The 26,400-nt window shown below is 42.7% G+C and overlaps 1 protein-coding gene across 1 annotated transcript in view; it reads left to right on the top strand.

Moving 5' to 3' along the window:
- The first annotated feature begins 7,557 nt into the window (after positions 1 to 7,557).
- fndc4a (fibronectin type III domain containing 4a) overlaps positions 7,558 to 26,400 on the top strand; it is a 29,563-nt gene continuing 10,720 nt past the window's right edge. Inside the window, exons 1-3 of the mRNA XM_076272562.1 lie at positions 7,558 to 7,633; positions 16,942 to 17,057; positions 19,839 to 20,043. Of these exons, the coding sequence (XP_076128677.1) occupies positions 7,558 to 7,633; positions 16,942 to 17,057; positions 19,839 to 20,043 (397 nt within the window). The remainder of the gene's footprint in view (positions 7,634 to 16,941; positions 17,058 to 19,838; positions 20,044 to 26,400) is intronic.

Here is a 26,400-nt window from a genome sequence, read left to right as displayed (position 1 = left end):
TATACACACACACACACACACACACACAGAGAGAGAGAGAGAGAGACACACACACAATCACACACAGTATAAATTCCACTTAGTGATAAGTACATTTGCACATACACAAAAGCATACACGGAAAAACAAAACAAAACACGCCCTCTCTCTCACTCACGCACACACACAGAGTAGCAAATCATGACACAGACATGTTGTGTACACATAGTGAAGAGTTGCACGCAAACTGAAGCTTACAAGGAGCGAGCACAAACAACTATAGCTTGCACAACATTACACATATTGGAAACACTCACATACACGGTCACACATACAGTGGGCAGTGCTTCGACTTGGCCAGCTTCCCTCGCGGTCCGCGCGCGGGATCACGCAACTTTAATTTGTATTTTTCCAGTGACGCTGCAACAACCCAAACAACCGGCAGATGTCTCAAGTGAGCAGGGTGTCTCGTAAAAAGAAATGGAGCCTGGAAACCCCTACACAGACTTAACTAGGCCTACAGACTTTAGCAGACTGGTTTAAAAATCATTTAATAGCCAGAAATATGCCTGCCCTGCCCTAAGAAATATTTGGTTAACTGCGAGTGAATCCCGTTTGCAGCCATAGAAGAAACGCAGGACAAATTAAACATTCTGGTTTTCTCCGAGTGCAACGATGATAGACAGACATCATGGACAAAATATAGAGCATATTAACCTCCGTTGCTCAGCCAAATGCCTTCCTGTTACGTCCTGTTATCACGGAGTTACAGGCGATAAACGATTTTTGATGGTCACAAGTTTATTTCATTAGCGGTTTAATTTTTTTGATTATTAAAGAGTGTTTTTCATTTAAAGGTTTGACTTCATGCTTATTCAGTAGAGCATTTAGTGCCCTCCCCAATCCCAGACGTTCACATTGCATGTTTGTTTGTAATGGATGCAACCGCGAGATACGCGTTTGACGGCAATGAGTTGTTAACAGACATGAACCAGGACATACAGTATAGCCCAGCAGCAATCTAGGGACTGTTCGTTATTTATTGAAGGGGCCACCGGAGGAATTTTGAGTGCTTCAGTCAAAAGTTGCATGGCCCTCCTTTGCCTGCAGTTATCAGTCCCCTGTCCAAGAGTTCGAATCTGGGTTAAGCCCATATTTTGAGAAATGCTGAATAGACCACAACCAATTTCAATTCTTCAACACGGTCACCGTTAGACTAGAGGGGAGAAAAAATGGGAAAAGATCTGGGCACAGTTCTTCCAGAGCTTCGTGCCAAGTATTAAGCGTTGTCGAGATGTTTGTGTGAATGAAACGAAGCGTATAGGCCATAGTGTGACATGCGTAAACCAATGATGCCACAGGGTTTTATTTAAGAGAGCATACATTTGTATGTAGGCAATTTATATTTACAATACTTAGGCCTACTAAAATAAATTGTATTTTATTTGTATTTATTGAGAGTGAAAAAAATCGGTATGTCTTAACGGAAGTTTACAACCGGCAAGTCGGTCTAAAGGGGAAAAAAATAAATATTTGGGTCGGTTCTAAATTGACAGGGTCGGTCGGGTAACGGCAAACGAAAATATTTTAACGATGGCCTGGCAGTGTTTTTTTGCGCGTCTGCAGAAGTCAGCCAAATATGAATGTAATTCTGCGGCATAAAGCAGATGTATTTGTTTATTGTACAGAAAAATAAAAATGACATGTCAAACAGTCAATTGACTACATTGCAGTCAAGAAGTAGGGCAAATTAATTTACGAAACCAAAACGTGGGTCATAGTTGTCTAAGCCTCTATTGCGTAGCCTGTTAAAAACGTTGCCAGATAGTATTAAATCGGCAACAACATTGTTTTCTGCAGACCTACCCAAGGCTACAGATTAATTCTGAACAGTTATTTCTCTACTGGCTCAATTATCACACAAGACACTGTTTTGATTTGCGTAGTTGCGTTACCCCCAACACTGACAATAATGTAGACAGCAAATTTCGATTTCGATTTTCGTTACCACCGTGTAGTCAAGCCTTAAGCCATACCCAAGTAGCCTAAATCGAGGTAATGTTTAATTATGCATGATTTATTTTGCCCACCATCTGAATTAGAGCCCGATGCCTGATAGATACTGCGACCAGTACTGTAGGCGTAAATTACACAGACAGACCAGGAGAACACAGATTCAGAACAGGAATAAACACTCAATAATGATGAAATTACTACAGTGAAAGGGATAGTCTATCCAACTGAAACTGTGCCCCAGACTCACTGTAGGGACTTGCCTTCACTACACGCCATCCATCTTACCCTGCCAAGCATTCATGACCGAAGTCATCAGAGAAACCTTTGATTAGCAGAGCCCACCTAGTTAATCAGGAGCTTTATAATTTACACTGTCTTCAATCAGTAGATAGATAGATTGCTTTCAGTGTTACAAGACAAGGAAACTCCCAAACTGCAAAAGATTTTATGAAAAACTGCTAAACTGCAAAACTACTAAGACTAAATTATATAGGCTATATATATATATATATATATATATATATATATATATATACCAGGTTTGCATTTCAGTGTTGGCTACACACTGTTATAACTCTGTATGTCACAAATAAATGAATCTTGAATCTTGAATGTTGGCAATATCTTATAACTTCTGCTAGTGTGCATTATATTGTTTTGTGTAACACTATTACTTTGTGCATCTTGTGCACTTTGTGCTGACATTTTATCAGGTAGTTAATGATGCTGACCTCTGAGGCCAGTCATTTGCATTTTGCATTCAGATGTTAATGTTAAGTTGAATACTATCAAAGTTGCATAGGAGGCTGTTGACAAGCTGTTTGGTTTGTCATTGTTGTTGTTGTCGTCGTCGTTGTTGGTGTAATTTGTTTGGCATTTCACCCCAGATCAGTATGTGCAACAGATGCCTCGTTAAAAAGCAATCCCCGTCACCTGTCGAAGCTTTGTCAGTGCACTGCAGGCTGGGAGCTGAATGTAAATCTATAGGAGTGGCAACCATCTCTGCATAAATATTCATGTGTTGTGCTGACCTTGGTTTCCGTCCTCCGCGATGATGAAATTGACCATGCTTCCTTATGTCTTTCTTCCATTCATTCTCTCTCTCTCTCTCTTTCACTATCTATCTATCTGTCTTTCACTTACATGCACCACAGAATCATAATAGGAATTGTCCAGGGAACCTGTTGCTGAGAGAAACTAGAGGAAAATCAATCAAAATGTTTGTCATTTTCAGCCAAATACTGTATACAGCACTCTGTTGTTCTGCTCTGGTGAAGGCAAGGCAAGGCAAGGCAGGTGAAGGAATCCAGTTAGTCATGTACACTGAGGAGCACAATGAATTCACAAAAATCATTTTATTTATTTGAAACAATTTGATAATTCTGAGCTTTATAGATGTCAGTTACACGTATAGTAGAGTATGTCAATGTCATTAGTGAAGTTAGGGCCAAATTCTATAATTTTTCTGTTTATTTATTTATTTATTTATTTATTTATTATTTAAAAATACATAATTTCCCCTATTGTGTCTAATAAGACTTCAAAATATTCTGAGATCATCTTTGGCCCCTGTAACTGAACGGTATATTCAAAAGCACTGGGGTTTGTACAGCAAGTTTGTACTGTACTGACCTGAACCTAAGAAAAGTTTCTATGAAACTTCTCCAAACTTATGCCAACTCTGCTGCCATTGCCAAAAAATCTTTTGGATGCCTTCGAAAGATTTTCTTGGATCGTAGTGTCTCTGATATAATGGATTTAGTGAAATGAAGCCATCAAATGACACCAGAAAAAGATACAGAAGGTTGAGGCCCTTCCTATTTCCACAAGAGCCCGTAAAGAGCCCATTTGAGCAGCACCTCCTATATTTATTTAATTCTAACAAAGCACTTTATAGGCCATAAAACCAACCCCCCCCCCTTCCAATCTGGTCTTCCTTGCGCCAGGTTGGAAAACGAATCGATTCCCTGAACTGTCCTTTGTTGTAGTCTCCATGTAGATGTTCCAGACCAGACCAATTAACTATTGTCAGTGAGGAAGTGAGGTACGTTGCTGTGAAATAGAAGTGTGGCTTCACTTCTGGGAGTGTACAGTACCTCTGATTTTTTATTTCGCTTTGCGGCAGTTTGTCTGCATAATTGGTTTCATTTCGGTCAAGCACTTTCTATTCGATAAATATGCATTTTACAGCGCCCTGCTAATCTATACAGAGTTTATTTATGAAAGTACAATGCAGAGATGCTCTTCATATTCTCTGCATTTATAAATGTGATTGTATCTAATTAAAATTCAGATGAATGTGATTAGCTCCCTCAGTCAATATCATGTGGGATGGTACAGAAGACTCATGCCAGGGCGCCGTGTGCTTCATCTTGCTTTTGAATATTGAGTGGTCTCTTTTCTGTTATACAGTTAGGGTAGATCTTGCAGATGTGCAGTCTCTGTTCAATGCCTGTGGTAGGCACATTGATTGCTTTTCTTTAATATCAGCTGAGCAATACTAGCTTAGCATCCTCATCCACATGGTGTCCAGTCCACTCAGAGCCAATTAATTGTGTATGTGGTGGTGCATTACACAGAGTGCACCTCCCCTTTACTGCCAAACTCACCTTCACGCCATGATCCGAGGGAAATCCTAGATTCTTTAATCCTTATCAGACTACATAATTGTTGGGTTGTGCTATCTCCATCACTAGATTATAACCAGGGTTGGGTCAGATTACTTTGAAATGTAATCCATTACTGACTACAAATTACATGGCAATTTTTGTAATCAGTAACGTAATCAGTTGGATTACCAAAAACATGTAATGTAATCTGATTACTTTAGGATTACTTTTAGATTCCTTCAATAAATATGTCCCTTAAGTAAAAGACACCACCACTGAATTGATGAAAGAATTCTCATTCTATTTTTCTCTTTATTATTTCATTACATCTAAGAAATCTCTTTGCTCTGAGTAAAGCATTCCTGTGTGAATTAACTGATCTTTTCCTCCAAAAATCTTAATGTAGCCCCTTGTTTTAGTGTTACCATTTACTTTGAGTTCACCAGTCCCATTGCCTGAAAAACACCCAAAACTAATACATTTCTATAGCTATTCTCCACTTTGGGGGTGGTGTTTTGGTGGTTGAAATTTTCACCCCATTCCAAAATTGATCACTTAGTCATCATGGATGTGATCATGGATCACTATTCTCCAAACATGGACAACTCACCTTAACCTTTATAAGGGCACACCTGGACAATGAATTTAGCTTTCGCTGGATTTTTTTGACCCAGGGACATGGCCTGAGATTGAATGACACCATGTTCATTTCAATTGTGGGGGTGAGAAAATCATTCCTTTGGGATGTTTTTCAACCAGGGGGACCAAACAAGAGGCTACATTAAGATTAGGAGGAAAATATCAGGCAGTGTGCCGAGAGTTAGTAAGTAAGTATAGATACTCTTTTGATCCCGTGAGGGAAATTTGGTCTCCCAATCTGTGAATTAGTGAAGCACACAGAGCACACAGTGAACACACAGTGAGATGAAGGGCACACACCAACCCGGCGCAGTGAGCTGCCTTGCTACAGCGGCGCTCGGGGATCAGTGAGGGGTTAGGTGCCTTACTCAAGGGCACTTCAGCCATGGATGTGGGCATGGGAGAGCAGTGCTCAACCACTTCCCCCGCCCATATTTTTTCTACTGGTCGGGGATCGAACCGGCAGGCCCGAAGCTTGTTAAATTAAAAGATAGCTAGGCTATCATAAAAAAAAGTTTCATTGTTTGCATGATAAAATGTAATCAGGTAATCCCCAACAATGTAACTGTAATCTGATTACACATTTGTTTTATTGTAATCTGGGCTGATTATAGTTACTTGATTTTTGTAATCTGATTACGTAATCCAGATTACATGTAATCCGTTACTACCCAACCCTGATTATAACCCTCCCTAAACGACACCCTCAGTACCAAAGCTATACTGTATGTTGTGCCTGTGCCTGGTACAATAAAAAAAAGCTACATTTTAGAACCCACTGCCCGATAGCCTGGGTTCAATTGGAGGCTTGAACTATGACAAATGTGTTCAAGATGGTTGAGCTGTACTGTTTCCAGATCTGGCCTGTACCTTGTTGCTTTCATTACTTGTGAATTTTTATTACGGCTACAAATAAAAGTGTCGCTGCCCTCTGGCTGGTATTAGTTCTGAAATGGCTGAGTGGGGTAGCTTTTCAAGGTCACTCTAATGTGTCACAGCCTGAGTTGTTGACACACATACACGTGTATTGCTGATGAACCCTAAATGAAGCCACTATCAGTGGCAAAAAACAAGGGTACAGTTTGAATAGTGTTTATGGTGCTGTATCATTAACAGATGTATTGGATATGTAATACATAGGGGGGATTTAACCTCCAAAGAAATAAAAGAAAATAAACATTTCGTAATGAGTACTATAGCCTAAAAATGGCAACCATCCTATTTATGATTCCATTTCTATGATTTTACAAATACGTAAGCAGACACGTAAAAAACATGACAGCAGCACTGAATACGGACTACAGAGAGCCATTCGCGTTTTGCTGTTCCTGAATTTAAGACAGCAACAGCACCATGTCTATGCTGAATTGAACTTCATAGCCAACCGCGCAAAAAGGAAGGCAAGCCTCTCCAGTAAACGCATACAGGTCTGATTCCTGTTGCGCGTTACATGAAAGTCTCACTGCCAGGACAGCCTCGAACACTTATTAGTGTACGTTAAATCTTGGAATAATTCAACCCAGTGAGCTTTCTTAAAAAGGGAAAAAGCTAGAAACGGACAGGACCGAGGACCTTTACTGAACCTTGGGAATGTCCGTAATACGCCACGTAATTCTCACAAATGAAGGACGAAGAAAGATGAATACATGCTAATCAGTGTACTTGTAGTAGTCTAGTAGGACAGGACACCAAAGGTTGAGTGAAAAAAAAACTCGACGTCCTGCTTTCACTGAGTCCTCGAGCACTGAAGGCGCGGCAGTGAAGCACGAAAATTTACGTCGATGAATAAATGAAGACCTTAGCCGTTGCATCTCAGTCAGCACACGCGTCGTGGCTCCGCGCTCATCCTCAAATATGGAGCTGACCAGGGTCCTGGATTGTCCACCCAGTTAAAACTCGGATTTCGCTTTTAATCCATAGGATATGTTACACACACGAAAGGACCTTTAACAGCAAGAACTGTAACATGGCACGACTGCATTTGAATCGTCGACTTTACCTTTAATATCAGGACAGAATCGACATTCAATGGAAACCTCTCGGAGCTAGTGTTGCACACATGTACGCTACATTAAATAAATACATTTTTTTTCTTGAAAAGGACGCCCATGGGAAACTTGACGAATATCTATCATGCTGTTTTTTGAGCCCTTCATAAAGTTGATTGCTTTGCCTACCGTTGTTTGTGGAAACTAAGTCAAGAACTAAGGCAGGCATCATGCAGAAATAAAACGAAACGAACTCAGAACAAATGGATATTTTGTTGCTTATGGATTCGTAGACATCTGCAAGAGGAAGATACCATTATCAAGACATGGCTCGGCTCTTGGTCTTTGTGAACTCCGTGGCACTGTTGCTTTTCGGTAGTGACATGTTTCTTGTGGGAGCAAGTAAGTTAGCGCACCCCTTCTCTCTCAGTACATGCTACACTGTGTGAGAACCTAGCTATTTTTCATCCGTAACTACGTTACAATTGGACCGGAACATAAAAGAAAACTCTGCATAACTTTTGAATTAGTATACCATTAAGTCTGGCACTTAAAAAAGCTAACACGCCAAACGAGAAACAGCATAGCTAAATTCCATACTTTCAGTTACATATAGTCGTTTGTGCATGATGTAGAGGTGTGATGTCGCATGGTCGCAATGACTTGCCATACTGCAACCCATCTCCAAGCAAATAAACAATTCGTGGACTGTAATTTCAGGGTGATAGCAGTATACTGGCGTAATTTAGCCGAAATTGTTGTGATTATTACGAATTTTATCAGCAAGGGCATGGGTTCATGATCATATGTGCAACCTGGCCAGAAGTGTAGGCGATGTAATTGTGAATCTGTTCTGACAACCTTATATTCACAATACATTTCCCTGAAAGACTTGCGAAATAAATAATTGTCAGTGCTTCTCTGTAAAGGAATCCACTCTATCTCTCTCTCTCTCTCTCTCTTTGTATGTGAGAGTCACCTGGGATTTTACTCTTTGAATCGGTACCGAGTACGCGGTTTGGCATCTCTCACGTTTGAAGTGGGATTCCGTGTGCCGCGAGCTGTTCGCACTTTGTTCTGACTCGGGGACAAGGATGAATTTCTAATCACCTCGCGGGAAGTATGACAGGTGCTGTCGAGAAAAGTATGGAACTAATTCGAGCATTACGGTACCTACACGTACTCATTCAAAGCGATAACTTCATTCGATTCAAAGTGCAGGGGACATATTTGGGCCATGTCTTGCTCAGGTAAATTGTATGCAAGGGCAAAGGCAACAAATCCTTGCCGATGTAACCACGTTTTTCTCTCAACTGGGAAGGCACGAACTGAAGGACTTAATCAAGAATTCCAACTGTTTTATTGAAATAAGCCACCGTGACATCTGCTTCCATATGAGATGTTCATGGCCTATAGCACACACAGCATGGCGGTGTAGAGTGCAGCCTGATACTATCACCCCCTAAGGCAAGACTGCAATTTCACTACTGTCGCCAGGGCCCTTGCTGTGCAAAGCGCTGTTTAGAATGTCCAAGTAAGCTAATAAAATATGCCTCCCAGGTTCGCGGCCAGTCACTGATCCAGTGGAAGTCCTACCACTGGTTAAGGTTAATTTGAAACGCTTGTTGTGGGGGTCAGTGGCGACTTCACAGTGTTCTGGGAGTGAGAAGGAACTATGGAGTGCTTCATGTCAGAGGGACCCTTTCAGATCTTTATTAGGGGTTTACATTAAGCACAGGCCAGGACCAGGCCCCATCTGATCTGGAGCGAGATGATCTCATAGGCTCCAGTCATATCTCATCATGTGGCATCATAAGGCTTTGAGCTGTGACACCCAACCCTCTTTGGGTTTGTCTTCAGCAGTACTGTAAGACATAGCAGCAATGCAAAGAATCTCTGTTCTGCAGTATAATGGCAGAATTATTCACCTTGACTACGAAAGGAAAGGGGACCTCCTTTAGTCCACATTGCCCAGAAGTCTGTGTCATTCATTCTAACAAGGAGTGAAATGTACCAGTGTGTCACACACCAATTACCTTCTCCATTCATATTCAGTTTGGGTCTGCAGTTTGTGGGTAATTCGTGAAATTTTCAACCCCAGACGCAATACCTGCCAAGTAGCCAGCTATTTTTAGACCCGGCAGCTATGAAAGGGTCATAGTGATGCCTTCATCAACAGTGCACACAGAGACCCACTGAGTGGTGCGCTGATCATTGGGCTGTTGGATTTAATGGGCTATTTAATTACCCCGAAATCACTCAATTAGCCAATCTTAATTAAGCGAGGCCCGGACATTAAAAACAACGAGTGCAAGTTAAACACGATTAGTTTCTCTGCAGTGCTGCGACATGTCACCCTGCATAAAAGACCCTAGCATGGCAGCCTTGGGCTGTAATCCCACCGACTGTATTCCCCCACGGCACTTTGATTAACTGCGTGTCGTCTGCTCCGGACCCCAGCCATGTGATAAGATTACGGAAGCACCAGCTGGTACTCCTGTGGTTCCCTGTGCTCCCTTGAAGGGCAGGGGGCTGAGCTCAGAGAGATCTCCTCGTCCCAATGCAGCAGCTTGCTCCGCACACAGGGCCGGGGGGTTGGGGTTGGGGTGGCGGTGGGGTTGAGGGGTGGTGGTGGGGGCTCAGGGGCAAATCTTCTGAGATGCAGAGCACCGAGCCTCAGTCCTGTGAGATGAAAGAGGCTGCTGGCCCGTCTCCGAATCTGTCAGAACACGCCAGTGTTTCTTAGGTCCAGTGGGGGGTGGAGGGGTGGGGGGTGTAGGAAGTTGTCTGGGTTAGCAGAAGTGTAGGAGTTGGGCTTTTGGATACTGCGTCAGTAGTTTTTAAAACACTGCTGCCATAGTGTCATAGTTGCAGAGTTAGTGGATCAGTATAAACGCTGATATATGAGGTTCATAGGACATTCCTATTATTCAGTTGTAAGAGCAGCTTAACCAGCCTAACCCTAATATTAATCCAAATCCTAACCTTCACCTTTATTTTAGATCATGGAAGGTCATGATCAGTCAGTATTATGCATTACTGAGTAGGCATTACATGCTTATAATATACCACAAACTATCTTAGGCCTATTCAGTACAATGTTCAAAACAGAGTGACTGATTGTTTCATAACCTGAAATGATCTTGTAGTATAAGAGTTATGTCGCATTAAGTGTGGATGATTATTGTAACTCATATCAGCATGCCCATACTTTGTACTCACATTTAATGTAGATGCACCATGCATTTTTAACCATCGTTTGGAACAAAAACAGATCAAAAAAAGATTTCTAAGCCCTTGTGAAATAGCTTGTCATGTAAAAATTATTCTTTGATTATTCTTGCATTCAGAGTTTAATCAAACAGAATTTCAAAAGGCCTTTTGTCAGCACATGAGAAACCGTCGCAAGGTCATCTGCAGAGCAGTATTGTTTCAAAGAGAAGCAGAGGATTTCTTATTTAGAATCTCTCACACCCTATCCCCTCGTGTCTTTATGACAGAACACCACAGGCTCTCAGCTTCTTTGTGATACTACAGCAGAGTGCCGAGCCAAGCAGTCTCCGCCTAGGCTCCCATCGCAACAGAGAGCCCTGGCAGGATCTGGAGTTAATTGTCATTCTCAGAAGCAGCGTGAGTGATTTACAGTGGCCCGTGAGTGTCAGGAGATGCACGCGCAGGGTTTATTGAGTGGCCAACAGACGCCAGATTGCGCAAAAAGCTGGGCTTCATCTCTTTAATTTACGGCGACTAGACCAGATGTTACGGAGGCTGTTATTCAAGATATGAGGCTAAGGTATGAATGCGGGAAGCTCCATGGTAACCATTTGCGAGTGAGGGAGCAGGGGAACGAGCGAGTGCAGTGGAGGCAGCTATCAGAAGGGCTCAGACACCTCCGAGGCCAGAGAGACTCTCTATCCTGCTGCCCTAGATAGACAGCAAACTCCATAGATATAGAAACCCAGATACTGCGTTCGGCCTCCTGACATTCATCTACTTGGCCACCATATAGCAGTGGTCAGATTCTGCTCCACGTCTATTGAGACAATGCAGTCTTTTGCTGGAAAATAATTCTGAATTAATCTGAACCGGTTTTCATTAAATGACCACTCCAATATGGTGGACGCAATTACATATTCTACCCAATAGAACGAACAATGTGGTATCTCGATTTCTACATTTATGACAAACACGGCCTACATTCAGCAAGCTACAGTATAGTTTACAATAATAACGATAATATAGTAATACTAGATGTACCGCATAGCAGTAAAAAAATATGACCACAAATAAGTGGTTATGGGATAGGTTGATGCAGGCCCTAAAGACCAACATACCATAAAAAGTTTGTCATCTTCGGTGCCACGATTTGTGTGTGTATGTGCGGTGTTTCAGTGTCCCGAGAATCGTTGACCAAATATTCAGGAAGTGGATGATGGGAAAAAAACCTTTGACAATCCTTATATGACCGCTACGTGGTCATAAATATAGTGGACTGGAGTAACCCCATGGGTTAAGAGCCAATTGATCAATTACGTTTACATGTGTTATCCATTTTGAATTAAATGGATAGAATCCAACATGTATCATTGTGATTACTTATGGTTGACTTTCTGATATTTCTGATATTTCACTGTATTTCGTAGTCTTATTAGGTAAAACAGTATTGCAGCAAGGATGCTGCAACATGACATTTCAGCCTGTCTTCATATTACAGAGACACAGATTTATTGTAAAGGTAATGTTGCTGATGTAGATGCTGGCTCAAAATATGGGCAGCCAGGAGCCAAGATGTTTAGGTGATTTTACTTTGTTTCAGAGATTTATTCATGTTTATTATGGAGGGCCTCCGCTGGCGTCTACACAGGAGGGCAGTGCAGGAGCTCAAAGCTTTAACTCATCAAACACACAAACATGCCCTTGGACACGTGTGCACATGTGCACACCCTCAAATGCACGTGCAGTCTCATACTCGCATGCACTCATCCTCTCTCTCTCTCTCTCTTTCTTTCTCTATCACTCTCTCTCTCACTCACTCCCTCACTCACTGACACACGCACGAACAGACACATATTCATATTCTATTTTGAGTAGCCGCTACTCAGGGTGAGGAAAGGCTTTTGAGTGAAAACCTCTGGGAGTGTTCGCAGGGATGTGCACTCAGGCCTGGCTCTGCCTGCCCCATGATTCACCTTGGCAGGACAGACACGTTTGGGAGGTGTCTGCGACTGCTGTTGGACTGCAGGGTGACCCTCATGATGTTTGTCTCTCACATAACATTCTTCTGAGAGCGTGACAAATTAGCATCATTACCACCAGAAGGAAAACAAACCCCTTCTCGGCATGGAAATAATAAAACCAAGACAAAAGTAACTGCTTCATATTTGATCAATCTGAGAGCGTAGCGGAAGACACAATTTGCTTTTAGAAATGGCATTTACTCTCACCGTTTATAAACTGTTTTCCGATGTGGAGCTGCTCTCCTGTGTAATTTCAGACTTTTTGAGTTAATTCGAAAGTATCCATAGCTATAGCTTCCAGCAGCCAGACACCTTAAGTAGCGCCATAATTCACATCTCGCCTCTAACCAAACAATCATTTCCTGCATCAGCAGAGGGTGTGTGTGTGTGGGTGCGGGTGTGTGTGTGGGTGCGGGTGTGTGTGTGTGGATGGATGTGTTCCCATGCATCAGCAGCGGGCGCCCGTGCTTTTAACGGCTCCTCGATGACTCCTGTAACTCCCATTACCCAGAGGACAACACGCTTTTCTCACGCCAGAGTGGCTGTGTTTGTGCAACGTGTAAATGTCATGGTGGAAACCCTGATGGATGCGCTGTAAAGCTGAGACTCAGAGAGAAACAGGGCAAGGGAGCCAAGACTGCCTAGAGCAACACCTGGTCGGAGTGCTTTAAAGGTATCCTGGAAATCCAGAGTTCTCGCGAGAGCACAATGGAATTGTCTCTGCGAGACACTCTGGCAAAGAGCAATGATGCACGTTACTTTTACCCCAACATTCCGGGGAACCAGCTAAACTGATGAAGACAGCGCAACATTGGAGGACAGTACACATTGGTCGTAGTGTTATCCGATTGCGTTGAAGTCTGAAATCATTCAGAGTAAACATGGTCTAGTGTTATCCAATTGCGTGCAGTGAGATTTTTAAATGCATGCTTGTTGCCGCCCCTCGAGTTGGGCCATTACATTGTTCTTTGCCAGACCCTTAATCTTTCTAGATTATCAGGGTCTGGATTTTCCAGGCTACTTTAAAGGTGCATTATGAAGAAATCTACATCTATAAGTCACGTTTTATTGCCTTCGTGATGTTACCTTCAAGATGCAACCTCACTGGACTTTGCTGATCTTGGTCTTAGGATCTCGGTTGCCTACAGCAGCCTGTATAAGCTGGCTACTGTTTTCTTTGTGGACTTCCTGTGAAAATCATATGACTATGTTGTGTGTTGAAAACTAATACTGAAGAGGCACCCAGAGCCTTAAAAAAGAGGGTCCTAACCAATTGAAGATATATAATGGGGTGGGAGTAAAACTAAAGGTGTAAATATATCAAGAACTCCACAAAAAACTACACTGTGCACCTTTCAAAAAAAACCTCTGAGGATTACTGTGGCTTTCCAAGAAATGGGGCCTGGCTTTCCAAGAAATGGCTAATGTTCAAGAAGAGTTTAGGATTCTATAATGTGGATTAACACTGAGGAAAATTATGCAATGAGCATTAGTTATGAAATACACAAATACAGGGAATATTTCAGTCAATTTGATGCATGAATGGTATGATGTTTATTTTGAATAATAAATGTTTATCCCTGTCCTTGAGCTGTTAAGGAGTAGTAAGGAGGTGCATTGCTCTTCACTACTCTCTCCGTAAGTCAGGTCACGACATCTGCAAGAAAAGAAGGAATTGCCCTGAGACACTATCTGCATGAAATATGACAATCACATAATGGGATTCCAAAATCCAATTACTGCATATTAAATACGAGAGGAGCTATCTCTCTGTCACTCTCACCTCTTTAATATGGAGGGTTTACAAGCACAGAGAAAGTTTTTGACTCTTCTTGTCACTCCTATTATGAATGAGCACCTCAACATATCCACCAATATCATTTCATAATTTACTGTATCATTCTGCTTTTCTTTTTTGGATTTTTTTCTTTTTAAATTAAGGTTTTTATATTTTTGTCATTCAAGGAAAGAATTATCTCTAGTTTCCCTATTTTTGTTTTCAATGTCCTTCCTTGCAAAGGTCATTTATTTGGTGTCTTGCTTGCTTTTTTTTTTCTTCTTCTTCTACTACTTCTTCTCCTTCTTCTCCTCCTCATTATATCACCCATCAGTACACACAAACAGTATGGCTCGCCAACAGCTGGGACCATCATAATAGAAACAATTGTGTGACACTCACAAACAGAGACACCTTCATCCCCACAGACACCCTTCTCTTCCTCCCCCGACAATGCCTCAGTCAGCCGCAGTCATCTGGGCTCCATTTGTCAGGCCTGTTGTGTTGTGTTTGGCTGGCAAACAATAGGAGCGGCGTTGACCCCGACCCCTCGGACAGTGGAAAACCGCAGACGGATAGTGAGAGGTATTGACTGGCATAACCCTGATGGGATGACCTCTCCTCCCTCTGGTGCTGGCCCTAGATCGATTGGCGGAGTGATACTCGGCGACCGTGACACCTGCCGTGACCCTTCTGTACGGTGTCGGCGGACGGAGGTGATTAGCCATGTCCTCTAGTCGCGGGAGAAGCGACAGGAGAAATGAAGAGAAGCGGAGAAGAGAAATGATGGTGTGAAAGGAAAAGAAAGAGAAACAAACACGGGGCGAATGGGTTCAGCTGTCACCATCTTGCCATTGTGTGACGCAGGCCATCATTAAAAAGTAACATCGGCAACAACCGCTGAGGCAATTATCTTCAAACCAGAATGCACTGCTGCTCCACTAGTGAATTGAACATGTAGAGAAGACATCACATAGCATGCAGGCTCAGTCCGCCATCTCCATAAATAGTTTTTTTTTCCGTTTTTTTTATGTTCCCGGACCAGTCATTACATAATATGGCTGAGTGGCAGCTTTTGCACTGAAGTGGTACAGTCATGCAGATCAGAGAGAGAGGGGGAGGGAGGATATGGAGAGAATACTTTTGTCCTTTCACACATCCCCTGCTATAAAGCACACAAAGTCCATTAGACTTTGGTTTTTAAAAATAGCCCCCCACTGCACAAGGAGTCGGGTCATCTCAGCTCATCACAACCAGACAGGTCTATGGATCTACTTCCCTGGACTGAGCTACCGGCTCTCGCATATCGAATGTCACCCCTCTCTCTTTCTCTCTCCCTCTCTCTCTCTCTCTCTGTCTCTCCATCCCTGACTGCTCCTTTGTGGGTACTCTAATTAGCTTGTCTATTGCCAAGCTAAATCATGATGGAGTGCTCGATAGCGGCTCGGCAAAAATGGGTCTCTCGCCGCCGCCACCGTACGGAGATGGACATCAAGTAGACGTCAAAGTGCATTTAAAGGACTCGCCGCCACAGAACAGAGCGGACAGATGGTCGAAGACAAGACAGGGCCCTTTTTTGGGGGCCACTGTTCAGTATTCCGCAGATGGACGAAAATTTATTTTTTTTGTTGGTGTCAGCAGAGGTAAGGTGGGTGGTGTGTGTGAGTGGGGGGGTGGGGGTGGGGCGGTGTAGAAAAGGTAAAAAAGGGGTTGATTTTGAGATATGCTTTTGGGTCAAAGCTATAGTCTGGGGAACTGAAGAATGAGCTGATTATGGATAGAGGGGCAGGAAGAAGAGATGCATGCTGGGAATTTTAAAGACAAAAAATGGGGGGGGTGTGTGAAAGGAAGGGGGTTTGTGAAAAGAAGCATCTGATAGTCAGAGGAGTGTTGGCCCGGGAAGGGATTAAAATCCTATATAACATCTCGGAGTGTTTTACTGAGATTGCTTTTTAGACACACCTCCACTGGCCCACGGCTCTCGCACCGTAGACAAGGCATGGCAAAACGTGACCCAAAGCAAGTGCTTTACGTCCTGACAAGACCATGCCAGATTGGAAAGCTTTCTTGGCAGCAGTCGGACCGTTCCGAGACAGCGAGAATGAGAGCAATAGACAGAAAAAGAGAGAGAGAGAGAGAGAGAGACATCGAGAAAGAGAGAAAGTAAACAAATATAAACAGACACGAGGCAACATATTTCAGACCTGTAGACTCTAGCCGTTCGCAGAAACTCAGAAAGTAGGCTAATTGCATCGGCTGTGACCCGAATAGGTTCCAGCAGACCACTAATGTGTATTACAGCGCTGCTCTGAGGAGAAGTGCTGCTGTAGGCTGTGGGCTTTGATGTGTCTTGGCGACGCAGGAGGCAGCCCCAGTATACGTCGTCTAACAGATCAAACCCCAGATCTGAGGGGATCTCATTTGCTGGTTAGATGACTCAAAGGACACACAGACTGCACTGTCAGATGAAATCTCACACAGACACAGAAACACTTTTATACACACACTGACACACGCACACACACACACACGTGTGCTTGCTTGGAAAACGAGGTGGGTGAATAGTTCCACAGGAGGTACATACAATGTGACATTTCCGCGTTGCAGTGAGACTTGCTGTCGGATACACACACGCACACGCACTGTGGCACACAGAGTTGACTGATGGTGAATTCCGGGCTTGTGTTCCTTGGCAGATCGCCCCCCTGCACCTGTCAACGTGTCCGTTATGCATCTGAAGGCCGACTCGGCAACCATCACCTGGGATGTTCCGGAAGGTGACATCATAATTGGCTTCTCAATCACACAGCAGGTATGACATTCCCATGAAAGATCAGGCAGCATTAATGTGTAATAAACTTTATATTACATAGATTTACAACAGAACCTTTGGATTAAGTTCAGTTTAACTCATTAGTTAATAGGGCTTAACCCTTAAATGGTCACACTAACAAGGGGAATTCATCTTAAAAATACAAAATATGTTGCAATATTGACACATGCAACATTATTTTCTATATTCCAACCAATTGGTACAGTGGGTCAATAACATTGTGTGAAGGTAAAAAGTGTTTCAATGAAGGTTCCCTAATAGTTGAGCAAATCGTTACATCATGTTGACACAACCTACAGTACATACAGTACAGTGCACCCTATATGCACAACTCTAGCCCAGATACAAAGCCAATCCCTAAACACAGCTGGCAAGGGCTCTGGTACATAGACATAATATACATAGACGCCGCATTGGCTGCTGGAAACAAGAAATGCGGCCGCCATCTTGGACCGGTCATACTCCTCGTTGCGTTGCAGCAGAAAACACAAGATGACAGCACTGTGCAGCATGTTCCTGCTCAAATCGGCGGACCATACTCGGGGGATTAACTTTTCACAAGTAAGATTTAACATTACCGTACTATTGGTTGTATTTTGTATTTTCGAACAATGTGGCCTGTATCATAGCTACATGTATGACCTTTGCAGCAAAAAAAAACGCATGAAAATCTGTTCGGTATTCAGTGAGATATGATTAATTAAGTGCGCTGACAGCTCATTGCACCGGCCAAACAGATTACACTGAGTGGAGTGGATGACCGGTCCAAGATGGCGGCTCCAAATCTTGTCAGCGCTAGTAGGGAGCAGCGGTCGATGCGGCGTCTATGTATATTATGTCTATGCTCTGGTATGCTGTTTATCAAAAAATTAAGGAAAATATTTGAATTGAAAATTTGACCACTCTCAATAATAAAAGACACACTAAAAAGTGACGTGTCAAAACGACACACTGCAAAATTCAACACAGCAATTGTGTGGCTATGTGAAAGGTGAAAGACAGGTTTCAGCTATTTAACAAAAAAATGAGTTAGGAGTTAGCTGAAATCTGTTTTTCACCCAGACAGCCACACAATTTTGTGTTGAAATTGACACAAAATGTGTTGACTCTTTTATCACTTTTTAGAGTGTACATGAAGCTTTGGAGGTTTGACTCTGTATCACTATCATTTATGGGTATTCTCCTGTTTCACCAGTTTTCAAAGGACATTGTTCTTTCATGTCATTCCACGCAAAATATACTCCACCTCATTGTAGCTGAACATTGTAAACATTTCATTAATACCAATTACTGGAGGTAATGAGAAGGTTTTCTTAATTTGGAAAGAGAGAGCATTAAATGATAAAACACATTCTACATCTATGGGCAATTATACAGTGAGCTGCTCTGAATGTTACACAACTGGAAGTCTATAGGCTTGGTAATTTGCTTGGGGTCCTGTGTCCCCTGATCAATGCATTATTCATTTGAGGGAAAAGACTAAATGCATTTTTCCATCAAGCCTCTGCAATGACATGGAGAGAGCACCTCCCGATACTGCAGGGGCGTGTGTGTGTGTATGTATGTGTGTGTGTGTGTGTGTGTGTACATGTATGTGTGTGTGTGTGTGTACATGTATATGTGTGTGTGTGCGTGTGTGTGTGCGTGTCAGACAGCAGTTCCTGAACATCCACACACCCAGTTGAAAGAACGTTTAGACCCCCCAGTTCTTCCTCTCCTTCAAGAGAGAGAGACAGTCTACCAGAGGTGTTCGGAGAGTCCATCCAAGCGTGTTCTGACATGATTAAATTTAGAATATGAAGAGTTAAGCAAAGTACAGATTAAACATTTACTAAACCAACTGTCCAGAATGGCTAAAGACGCTGCAGCATTTCTGAACACGCTGGAACAGAGGGTGAGGTTCAGCCACACTGTCTGGAGAAAAAAAGTATGTTGGCTTCTGAGAAAAAGGCCTGTATACCTGAACACTTTTATTTTCTAGTTATGAAGAATAAAATCTAATTTGTAGTACCATCTTCCACTGACCTTATTTAGCTCAATAGATCTCACAAATGTCTACTGCTGACATGTTTCACCTGTGAAGCAGGCAAGACATCACACAGAGCTAAAAATCACTATGAATTTTTCATGTTGACATTTTGTGGTGTGAGTCCCTTGTGCAAATAAAATGTTCCATCAGTTGGATGCCCGATGATTTTCAAAATCATGGCTTTATAAAGGCTCTGGGAAATAGCCCATAAACCTTTGGGCCTTTCACTAATCACTTAGCGCTGGTGGTGACTTGGACCTTAAATAGTCTCTCCTCTATACTGTCCAGTCCTTTCCTCTGCCCTTCTCTCCTGTCCTCTGTTCTGTCTTCTGCCCTTATCCACTGCTCTCATGTCCTCTCCTTTACACTCCTTTGCCCCCTCGGCACTCTCCTTTTCTCTTCTATCCTCTATCACTCTGTTCTTCTCTCCTCTCCTCCTCTCCCATCCTGTCTGCTCTCCTCTTCTTTCCCCTTCTCTCCTTTCCTCTCATCTTTCTCTTCTCCCCTTCACACACTTGTTCCTATTTCTCCTTCTCTCTGCTCTCCTCTACCCTCTCTCTCTCTCTCTCCTGCCCTCTGTTCCCCCTTTACATCTACATTACATTTAGCAGACACTTTTATCCGTAGCGACTGACAAAAATGAAAAAAACACTCAAGCTACAATGCAGAGGAGACCTTATTTTAGAAATTACTACTGTCTCAATCTTCCCCCTTCCCCCCCTCATGCGCAGCGGCAGGACCGCTACACGCAACGCTTCATCCGGGAGGTGAACACCACCAGCCGGGCCTGCGTGCTCTGGGACCTGGAGGAGGAGACCGACTACATCGTCCAGGTGCAGACCATTGGGCTGTACGGCGAGAGCCAGGCCAGCCAGCGTGTGCACTTCCGCACGCTCAAGAAGTCCGACCGTTTCCCCTCCAACAGCTCCAACCAAGGTGAGCCGCCAGACGCTGCCCCCTCAGTAACAGCGTATTAAGTAAAGAAAGTAAGAAAAGTAAGTAAGTAAGTAAGAAAAACACAAGGTGTTCATAGGAAAAAGGATGTTTCTTCGGTTAATGCAGCTTCAATCTTTAATCCAATTAAAAGCCATCACTGAAGCACGTGGGACGTATTCCAGGCACCAATCTTGATGAGTGAGCTCAGAGCTTCTCAAACTCTTCTCATATATCTTGTTACAAATATCCCTCCTACCCTCTAAATGTTAAAGGTCAGATTCCAAAAATAATTCCGTGGAAATGCATGGATTCCAGTTTGTTCCAGTAGCAGCAACTGGAATCCATGCATTTCCACGGAATTATTTTTGGAATCTGATCCCTTATCATACCTGTTCATTCTTACTCGTCGCTCGACTTATCGTGACTAAATTCAAGATGGCTGCAAACGCTAAACTTCGTGAAGATACTGTCTGTATAAATCGTCTTGTAAGTAAACTACCAGTGCTTTTTCAAAGTTCTCAATGTCTCGTTTTAAATGTCATGGCCCTCGGAAGTCTACCAATGAAGTGTGGAGATACATTGAGCCTCGTAAATAGTGTACAACAGTGATTTATTTGCATGGCTAGCCCGATGCCGAAGCACCACCATTGAAAAAGCTGTTGGTAGCATCGGCTAACTAGTGCCAGATTTTGGAGTGCAGGGGACAAGCCGAGATGGGCTATGAGACATACGTTCACACTCGGTATCATGTTTTAACACACTTTAGGTCAATATCACACCGGAATTCTCCTTTAATGAGCTAGGCTGCTTATACCATCAGGTCTGGTCACCTTTTGTTGTTCTTTAATTAAAACTCCACCTTGCCTGGGATGGTTCTCAGAGGCCTGCTCCCATACCGATTCTACAAACATTAGTGTTTCTCACACCTCAGTTCCTGACCCCACGTTGTCTGAGTGCCAGAGCAGGAACAATAAGAACGCATCATTTGGCACACAATTATACATCATATCACTCTGATGAATTTCATTGGGCAGGATGAAATCTTACAGTATCCTAACATCGGCTCCTCTGATACAAGGTCCCATGTGACATCTCTCAGATACACTGATGTGAAAAGATTAGCATGATCAACTTCAATCCAGTCAAGTCATGTCAATGCCTTGACTGAGTTAAGTTGCCAACTTGTGTTTAGGGGTAATGTGAATTAAACTTGACACTACCATACTATGACACTACTATGCATATCTTTGTCACGTGTCAAATATTGTTGTCAAATACATCACCCAAACTCATCAAGGCACTGTGATTAAACATTGACAAATAATGACAAAAGCAAAATAGGACATAGCCTTTACCTGGCTAGAAATGAGGTGTTGGGCTAAGGACTATTTTGAACTTAGGTTTACCAGGCTAACTTATGTCATTCACAAAGTGATAAGAGTGTGGTCACTCACGATTGGGAAACCTTTCCAACACTTGCATCGCAACTAACTGCACTAACTTTGAAATCATTGGTCTAGCCTTACCAATCACATTAATCATTGACATTACTTCCTACTTTCCCTAAACTTTACAAACTGACAATAAACAGCATTAGCAGTCAGGAAACAATGTATGTATGCCTACCTTTGCTGTAAATAAATTGACACATTGTTCCAACGGCAATTTCTGATGTTTGCAGGTGTTGCTACTACTGTTTACCAAACCCACTTTATTCCACTGCTTGGTTGAATTTCCCATTGTTCTACGCAATTTCGAACGACCATTAACCATATGTTATTTGCACATCTGAAGTAGATCCATTTTTTTGGCCGTATCACACTTGTATATTAATTCGCCGAACTCGTTGTGAAGTTTAAATGAACTGTCACGTTGCATCCGAGCTGTAAAATGCAGACCTTCAGAACATGGCAACATTGTAGCATGACGGAGGTGGCTTTGCTAGATGGATGACAACAGGCTAAGTAAAATAGCGATGTTTCAAAGCTAAAGTTCATCAGAATCTTGGGATACGCACGCTTGACAACGGGAGAGATAGAACTAACGACTGGCCTTTGGCCGTAGCAACCATCCATTTAGAACTAGTAACGGCAGTTTGTCCTGCAAGATGAGAAATTAGTTAATATGTGTCGGAAGAAATTAGTTCTACAAACAAGACAGTTTTAGCGATTAAAACCTTTAAAAAGTAACAGGAAATGAACACAACGCAAGTGGCAATAGTGGAATAAACGGGATAATGGACTCCGCTTCGCGCCGGGGCCATTTTACAACCTCGACCGTGCATTAATTTCTGTGAACAGACCACCGTGTCGTCCATTATCCCTTACATAGCGTCATCCCCTCTCGTCACTGATTGGGCAGGTAATCTTCCGGCCAATAGAAACGTTAGTGAACTATGGTGTTCCAGACTAGTATGTCCCTGAAAGGAGATCTACATGGGCGGGGGCTAAGTAGCTTTCTTCCCTCAGTTCATACCTGATACAGTATTTACTGTGCCTCCCTCATTCTAATGATTGATTACACCCCAAGCCCCCCCACCCCCCGAACCCCAACACACACACACACACCTCATATCATATCATAGGATAACAAACTGCACTATTCCAAACAGGGAATAATCCCCTTGGGACTGGCATGTTGTCTTTGTTTTTTTATTATGGCATTAACTTAAAAACTCAAACTCAAGCTTAAACTCAAGCACCAATTTAAAGTCAGCCTGACACTGAGTGTAGTTGTTGAGGTATGGTAATGTCATCATTTATTCAGAGGTAGTGATTCAGGACATAAAGACAGAGAGAGAGAGAGAGAGAGAGAGAGAGAGACCTGGGACATAACAACACTTAGGGACTATGAGATTTTCCTCAGGCACATGACGTGATAATTTTGCTCCTCTTTACAATATTAGTCAGTCTTCTGGGATTCTGGGGTATAGAAAGAGAGATGTGCGGGGCCCAAACACATGGACCTAAGAGATGTCTTCCAGCACAAGACATGATATACTGTACAGTATGTTACTGGTGCTCCCTAGTTTTCAACTCATAACTCTCCCCATCCTGCATCAGCATGGGGCTTTCTCACTTTGCTGCAAGGCCAGTGTCCTCCTCCTCTTCCTCCTCGTCTTCTTTTTCTTCTTCTTCTTCATTATCTCTTCACGCCCCTCTCTCTCTCCCTTTTTAGCCGTTAGTTTTTCCATCCGTCATGCACACTTGAGAGGGACAGAGTGCCATAAATACCGTGGGGATCCCATCAAGAGAGAGAGAGAGAGAGAGAGAGAAAGAGACGCATTCCTCTTCACTCTGCTCAGCCTATACAGGATCCCCAAGGAATCCCCTCTCCTCACACACACACACACATACACACACACAGACACATACACACACACAGACAGAGACAAACAGGCACAAACACACACAATCCTCTTCGCTCGCTTTCACATTAATTATTGATGGAGCCTTCATGCCTAAGCGAATGCAGGTGAGCTGGGGGAAAGTACTGACTCACGTGATGCCTGGTTATGGCTCTGATGCATACACATACGTACACAAACACACACACACACACACACACACACACACACACACACACGATTCAACGATTCAATTCTATGTGCACACACGCGCACAACGATTCAATTCTATGTGGGGCTTGATTAATGAGGTGGATTTACAATGTTGAGATGAATGATGTGTAGACCGTTTTGAAAGGCACTTTTATCTAGAACTGTCTAGTCTCCTTTTCCTACTGGGCCATTAGCTATGCCATGCTTGAAAATCTCTGTGAGCTAAAGGAGGTACATCTTTCTCCTTATTATCCTCTTGAGTCAAAGACAGTTCACTTACCAAAGAAGGTGCAACATCACAAACAAACAAGGGCAACAAAAATGGCACTCTTACCCTAACAGGATGGAAAGGACATAACCTGAGAAAAACATGCATGCAAGTTTACTGTATGTAACAAAGCTTTCAACAAGACTGTCCCTCTTTGTCTCTATGACTTTCGCTAAAGTCAATTATCAGTCCATTCATGACTGAGCAGGGCACTAAACAAGGAAGATAAAGATGCCATAATGACACGCACATTTTGAGTCAACCTTCATCATAACAAGAGAGAGGGACGTTACCATGACAATGCCTCTAGCAGGCTGACAGCGCTTTGTGGACTAAAATCGAGCTGACTGGTTACCTATTGAAAAACATAGGAGTGACCCAGTGGAGGTCGATACTGGTTGTCCCATTTTCCCAGAGAAAATGCTTACCTTGACTTTGCAGGCAGAAAAGCCATCCTCGACCCATGACTGAAAGATCAACCGATCCATTCAAATGTGCGTTCATTTTATCCTTCAGATCAGGGAAATGTCTTTGATGGGGAAGAGGGAGAGAGAGAGAGAGAGAAAGAGAGAGCATTTACTGTCTCCTTGGTCTTCAGCTCATGCCTTAAAGCTGCAGTAAAAGCAAGCTCATCTTTTTACAGTAAATCATAAGTAAAGTCCTAACGTTAAATGCGCTATACAAATAAAACTGACTTGACTTGACTTGACTAACAACAAGGTAGATGTATATATCATGGAAAGCCAATTGGGGCAAGCCTGGGGCAGATAATAAGGGACAAAAGAAATCTGGGGGTAACAAATAAGGAAATTGAAATTTTCTCCACATATCTCTCTCTCTCACACACATTCAAATGTGCTGTGTGGGCGGCCATACTGGGCGAGATCGGTCGTAAATATGGCGGCGTCCTCGTTCACGTAGGTGGCACCTATGAATTGTTTTCAACACATTCGTTTTAAGAGTGTGCTCTTCATCTTGTTTTGATGTCAGACATTCTGTGATTCACTGGGTTTCATTTTTGAACTGATTACTAATCCACAGGGGTGCTGTGATGATGTTGGTGATTATGATCTATGAGGACCTGTCAGTGGCCTGTCAGTGCAGGGCCCTTATCATCGTCCTAACTTTTGCCATCTCACCATGCCCGTACAGTCTACAAAAGCCATCTGGAAGACACAATTTCACTGTTCACCCCAAATTTCATCATTTTCTGACCACAGAAAACTGCAAAGTGCTTCTTTAATTCAGAGTTAACTAGGTCAGAAGAGAGTGTGTAGTCATTTGGAGAGCTTCATCAGCAGAAACAGACAGCGCCGCGCTATGATTTCTAATGGGAGAAACACGGAAAGACCTCACAGTGAATCCACCAACTTAAGTCTCGTCACGTTTCACAGAGAGAAAAAAATTAAACCAAGCTATGCTCTCCTCCAGTAAAGAGAGTGAGAAAGAGAGAGAGAAAAGAGAGAGAGAAAGAGATCTCAAAACCAAACAAATGTTTTCATTTTCATGCTACTGTAGGCCAGGCTAAGCGCTTGCCAAGCTGATATTACATTATAGTATTAGCATCTTATCAGCTGCTGCTGCCTTAGACCCCCTGCTGCTGCTGAGATGTAAATGAGTGGCTTAACTGTGAGAAAAAAGGGCCCCATCCTCCTCAGTGGATTGCCTAACAACCTTCAACAGTGACCTGCAGTTTTTATCTGCCTTTATCCTTTTAGCTGATACACAGGCATTACAGACCACTGGTGCAATGTGTCGCATGAGTGCAGTTTTATTATTTATGTGTATTTATTTGTTCATTTAGCTGGCTATGTATCAAAGACTTCATCTGCTGAAACATGAAAGACTATCTAATATTGCACAATGCACAATAATATGTCATAAAAAACAGCCTCTTTGTTGAGGTTGCAAAAGGATACAGCAACACTTAATAAGCCCAGTAAGCACTAGAACAACATAACATCACAACGATATGAAAAATGGTCATTATTTACAATATTCTTGGAAAATGTCTAAAGTATAAAGGTCCTGTATACAGAGAGCATTAATGTGCATGTATACCATCAAGGCTACGCCACGCTACCTTTGGCCCCAGTACGGTAGGGTCCAGATTAATTTGTTATCTGCGTGGCTTTTATAGGCTGTATGAATGAAGGTGATTTTTTTCCTCTTCTTGAGTCATCTTTTTGAGCAATGTTGCCATGCAGTGTTTCTGAACTGTGCTGTTTGAGCTCCTTTCTAGTGATATTGGGCAATAACTTTTTTTAAATCTGGAGATCTTCCATCATCACAGGCAAGCTACACCAGGCACGTAACTGAATCATTCTGTTCGCGGAGCGTATGCTGCAACAATTAGCTTCCACTGAAATCATTGGAACTTGCTACACCAGATGTGATAAGCGGGACGTACATTCGAAAAAATTAGATCTGTCTTCTAAAACTGTTATTACTCTCCAGGAACGGAACGCGTTTATTACGTGCCTGGTGTACCCTACCTTGCAGTCAGTGGCCAATTTCTCACAAGCATCCA

This window comes from Alosa pseudoharengus, unplaced genomic scaffold (assembly GCF_046254945.1).
Source record: "Alosa pseudoharengus isolate Yale_2024_CS ecotype anadromous, Long Island Sound unplaced genomic scaffold, YU_APseudo_1.1 YU_APseudo_1.1_scf_7, whole genome shotgun sequence".
NCBI lineage: Eukaryota > Metazoa > Chordata > Actinopteri > Clupeiformes > Clupeidae > Alosa > Alosa pseudoharengus.
Note: the sequence above shows the minus strand (reverse complement) of the source record. Positions and strands in the feature narration are given on the sequence as shown.